The sequence below is a fragment of the Camelina sativa genome, chromosome 2 (genome assembly GCF_030686135.1).
Source record: "Camelina sativa cultivar CO46 ecotype springtype chromosome 2, ASM3068613v1".
In the NCBI taxonomy this organism is placed as follows: Eukaryota; Viridiplantae; Streptophyta; class Magnoliopsida; order Brassicales; family Brassicaceae; genus Camelina; species Camelina sativa.
The window spans coordinates 14034349-14039871 of NC_141881.1; the positions used below are offsets into that span (position 1 = coordinate 14034349).

Sequence of the window (5523 nt, forward strand, 5' to 3'; positions counted from 1 at the left end):
ATCGTTGACAAGGATCCTGTCAAGCTTTTTGGCTACTTGGTTGGATTTTTGCTTGTTCCACCATGTAAAAGAGCATCCCCTGAAAGTTAAATCCATCAAAGATGCTTGTAGAAGCGAGTCACTAAAAACTCTCATTGAGCTATCCATATTGAGATTAAGCCGAGTAGAATGGTCTTCAGGGTTTAAGATTTGGTTGAAGTCGCCCATGACTGCCCATGCTTTACCTATCATGGATGGGTTAGCTGCTAGAGATAAGATTTCTTCCCAAAGAGAGTTTCTTACGGCTGGTTCATTTGAGGCATAAACGAATAAGACAATAAACCATTCAGGAGCTTCTGGGAATTGAACCTCGCAAGTGATCATTTGAAGGGACTTGGAAACTACTACTACTTTAACGCTCGGATGCCAAAGGATCCATATTTTTCCAAGGGTAGAAAAACTATAATTTTCTTCAAAAAGCCAGCCCGGTAAGAGAGCGTTCACAAATTTTGCCATCTTTGCTTGCTTGACATGGGTCTCTATGAGACTACCGAAGAGAGGGTTATTCTTAAAATACCACCGTTTAAATCCGCTTCTATGGGATTGTTTATTAAATCCGCGGACGTTCCAACAAAAAATGTCACTCGACATGGGAAAAAAAAAAATTAATGGAGTTTGGGGCCATTGCCCTTGCTGTTCCTCCGATTTCTCTTTGAAACAACTTGCAAGTATTGATGTTCTTCTTCAGACAAATAATCTTCTTCAAAAAATTGTCCTTCTTCATCACTAGAGGGAATGTCAGATGAGTCAGGATCAGCTTCAGAGACCTTATCTTTGTCAGAAACAGCTTCGGAGAACGTTTCCTTTTCACTAGCTTTAACCCTACCCATTGATCTCTTTCCTGGAGCCTTACTAGGGCCTCCCACTTCATGGACGGATGGACCAGCAAGAGAGTTAGGATTTAAAGGTTTGTTTGATACTGCCTTAGTATTCTCCAACACAAGAGAAGTCTTTACCGGAACCAGCTGCTTCTCAACACAAGAGAAATCCTTATCCATTGAATTGCTCCCATAGTTTCAAGTGTTGCATGGTCCAACGGTAGCCTGTTTACATGTAAAATCACAAAGATCATCAGAGTACTGAGCCATCTCAGGAAGTTAATTTAGTTGAATCGACATTTAGTTAGTAGAAGAGAAAGTTTATCTCTCTCTCTAAAGATTGTTCCGACTTGAACAGATTAAGGAGTTTGATTCGGTTTGGTTCACATAAAAATATTTGTAGCCAAAATTGAACCGAATATAAAATTTATATTTTGTTTATTGAGAGCAATTAAATTTTGTTTTTAGTTGTAATTTTGCTCAAATGGTTTTCTTTTTATAAACCAATGGATTCAGAATACTAAAGGGAACTAACATAAAATGACAAAAATAAGGATAGACACAACAAAAAGCAAATGGAGATGCGGGGTATCGATCCCCGTACCTCTCGCATGCTAAGCGAGCGCTCTACCATCTGAGCTACATCCCCAATTGTTAATTAGTTAAATTTAAACGAGTATATATTTGTAATATATAACTTTTACCCTTAGGACTTTAGAACTTTCGACGGGTCGGTGAAGAATCATTTCTATTGATTCACGTTCATGCATACTAATGAAAGAACTTATCAGAGAAAAGTAATTATATTATACAGTCAATTGACCCACCATTGATTAATCAAATATCTTCAGCCACCGGATTAAATTATATATTACGCTATAATGTTTAAACACAATCATACTTGTCTCTTGTTATTCTTATTCCCACACCTCAAGCTTCATCTCTCTCTCTCGCTCTCACTCATAGTCATGGGTGTTGTTCTAATAGGTTTCAAGGATTTTCAGATACCAGGGTACGTACTAAAGGCACTTTACGTCATTGGTTTCATCAGAGACATCGTCGATGCTCTTTGCCCTTACATCGTTCTACTTCTACCTAGTTTTCTATACCACGATACCTCTCACCGCGATCCGACCAGACACACGCTCTCGAAGTCAGCGAGTCTTGCCGACGAGTTTGTCCCCGTGGTTCGTATCTCGGATCTTTTGACCGTTCCGGATGATTGTTGTACGGTGTGTTTAACTGATTTCAAGTCCGACGATAAGGTTAGGAAGCTTCCGAAGTGTGGACACGTGTTCCACCATCGTTGTTTAGACCGTTGGGTAGTTGACTGTTGCAAGATGACGTGTCCGATTTGTCGTAACCGGTTCTTGCCGAAGGCGAATTACACGGAGATGGATTCGGATTCTGATTCGGTTTGGTTCAGTGGTGAAGTGGAAAGTATCAATTAATGGTGGTTTTGTTTGCATGTATTGGAGTATAATTCATGTAGCTCACTAACATTTTTCCTATATATAATCTGATGAATATTCTAAGTTTTTTTTTTTTGAAACATAGAATATGACTTTTTAAATATCCGATGAATATTCTAAGTTCTGGATTGAGAAATGATGAGACATCAAATTTTGGTCTATTGAGTTATGTTATAAATCCGGGCTCTGATATATCAGAGCTCTACATGTAAAAGACATATTTCTTGAAACAAAAATCAGTATTTATGTTCCTTTTCGTCTCTACCATATGTATATACATGTACTTAATAAATCACACAAAATGCAAATAAACACTATACAGTTGTGTGATACACAGAAAATATAGATTGTGATTTGCTCCGTTATAAACACCTTTTGACAAGTCGTAGATATTTTTAAAGATTGTGATTTGCTCCGTTATAAACATGCAAATAAACATGTTTTGTTTTGAATTATTATGTGTGTATATATATATATGACTGGATCAAATCAAATCTAACGAATAATGTACCATATATGTCCTATGTACCCAAATAGTCAAATAGCTAAATTAAGTTAAACCGTATTCCTAGTCAGTGTCGGCTTAATTAGTACATGTGGTGAGGGTGGTAGGGCACAACGTCCAATGGTCTATGTAAAGTTTGAGCCGACACTACCAAAAAAGATGTATTACATCATTTATATTATACTAGATAAGGACCTGCCCGATGTACGGGTTTAAAATTTATAAATTAAATTAAATTTAACAAAAATAAATTAAAATCTGTTGTATATTATTTATAAATATTATTTGTGTTCTAATATACTGATTTATATCTATGTATAATATATTACTATTAAAAGTGTATTTTTTACACCTAAATATACTCTATGTTATAAATATATTATTTATCACCACTTAGAAAATGTCTATATGAACATATTAAGCCAACTATTTTACTTTCACTTATGCATATTTTTTTAATTAGTAAAATTGTTAGCTAAAAAAATATTTTGAATAAAAAATATATTACATAATATACTAATTGATGATGTATCATCACAATAATATATGACTACCATGGAGAAAACCTCGGCTCCGCGCTCATCTTTTTTGGAGAGAACCTTGCGTCCAACCTCCTCCACCATGGAAAGAATCTTGGCTCCGCCTTCCTCCCTTGGGGAGATAACATTGCGTCCAACTTTTTACACCATAGAGAGAACCTCGGCTCTGCCCTCCTCCTGTGTGGAGAGAACACGTTCACGTCTTTTTGCTCTCTCAAATTGGCTTGCTCCGACAACCAGTGAAAGTAAAATCATTTTTCTAACGTCACCAAATCTTTTGATAGTAACTAATATTAAATTTCTCAATGTATTTGTGATAGTAACTATGCAGAAGTGAAAGTAAAATAGTTGGCTTAATGTATTTATATATTACATAATATGCTAATCAATGATGTATCATCACAATAATGTTTGACCACCATAAAAAAAACCTCAGCTCCACCCTCATCCTTTATGGAGAGAACCTTTCGTCCAACCTCCTCCACCATGGAGAGAACCTTGGCTTCACTTTCCTCCTTTGGAGAGATAAACTTGCGTCTAACCTCCTTCACCTTCCTCCCTTGGGGATATAACCTATTGTCCAACCTTCTCCACCATAGAGAGAACCTCGGCTCTGTGCTCCTCCTGTGTCGAGAGAAAATGTTCACGTTGTTTTGCAATCTCAAAATTGCTTCGAGCCTCCGACAACCAATGAAAGTAAAAACCTTTTTCTAACGTCACCCCAATGAAAGTAAAAACATTTTTCTAACGTCACCAAATCTTTTGATAGTAACTAATGTTAAATTTCTCAATGTATTTGTGATAGTAACTATGCAGAAGTGAAAGTAAAATAGTTGGCTTAATGTATTTATATATTACATAATATGCTAATCAATGATGTATCATCACAATAACATATGACCTTTGTAGAAAAAACCTCAGCTCCACCCTCATCCTTTATGGAGAGAACCTTGCGTCCAACCTCCTCCACCATGGAGATAACCTTGGCTCCACTTTCCTCCCTTGGAGAGATAAACTTGCGTCTAACCTCCTTCACCTTCCTCCCTTGGGGATATAACCTATTGTCCAACCTTCTCCACCATAGAGAGAACCTTGGCTCTGCGCTCCTCCTGTGTCGAGAGAAAATGTTCACGTTTTTTTGCAATCTCAAAATTGCTTCGAGCCTCCGACAACCAATGAAAGTAAAAACCTTTTTCTAACGTCACAAAATCTTTTGATAGTAACTACTATTAAATTTCTCAATATATTCATGGAAATTTCTTTGGCACACCATGATGTAGCCTCTGTCTCTGTAACGCCTCAACCGCCACTTTGCTTAGTGAGCCCATGTCCACTTTCAGTCTATGAGTCCACCTTCTTAAGTGGGCCCTACATCTATTCCCGGCTCATGGACCCATCTATATTCGACGGCCGGTTGTTACGTCTTGGAAACTTTAAAAACTTGTTTACCGACCCTACAAATCAACAAATAATCTTTTCTTGTGTTTTGTCCTCACTCGCACAGTTCCGACAATCACTTAAGGAAAGTCACCCATCATGAAGTTCTATCAGAACCATTGACCGAAAAGATATGTGTATTTTGGTGACATATGTGGCCAAATCAATTCTTTTAAACTTTTCCACAAACCAGGGTGTCACAGTCTTTGAGCTCCTATGGATCTATCAACAACGATTTATGTTTTCCAATATATTTGTCTATGTTTATTGTAAGCTTATGTTTGATTAGCCTATTTTATCCATCTATTAGGTTGATGAGCTTCTACTTGTTATCCCCTTTTGGGATTGAATGAATAATGGTAACAATTATGTTTGCAAAAAAAAGAGTTTATAACCAACCATGCAATCAAGATTGAGAAATTAGAAGAAAATTAATTTTGCATAATTAAAGAAATAATCAAAAATTATAAGCACGGTAATATATGAATCTCAAATAATTCAAAGATGAAAATATAAATCAAATAAAACAATCTAAAAATACTAAAATAAATTTTAAAATACAGTATTAGGAAAAGAAACACATATACTTTTTTTTGTCAACATATTATTAATCTTACCTATTTCCAACTGAAAAAGAAGAAAGTAAGAGAAAATTTTGGTTTAAAAATAAAAACAATTTACTTTACCATTAAAAAGAAATCCCAATTAAAAAA

General features: G+C 35.9%; 1 protein-coding gene and 1 non-coding gene across 2 annotated transcripts; one reads left to right on the plus strand and one right to left on the minus strand.

The window, feature by feature from the left end:
- Positions 1–1433: 1433 nt before the first annotated feature.
- TRNAA-AGC (transfer RNA alanine (anticodon AGC)) lies at positions 1434–1506 on the minus strand. Its single transcript has one exon. It is a non-coding gene; the product is annotated as a tRNA-Ala (tRNA).
- A 254-nt stretch (positions 1507–1760) lies between these two features.
- LOC104749171 (E3 ubiquitin-protein ligase RHA1B-like) lies at positions 1761–2490 on the plus strand. The gene has a single exon (XM_010470759.3). It carries the CDS (start codon positions 1826–1828, stop codon positions 2306–2308), a length of 483 nt encoding a protein of 160 aa, XP_010469061.2. The 5' UTR covers positions 1761–1825; the 3' UTR covers positions 2309–2490.
- The last annotated feature ends 3033 nt before the right edge of the window (positions 2491–5523 follow it).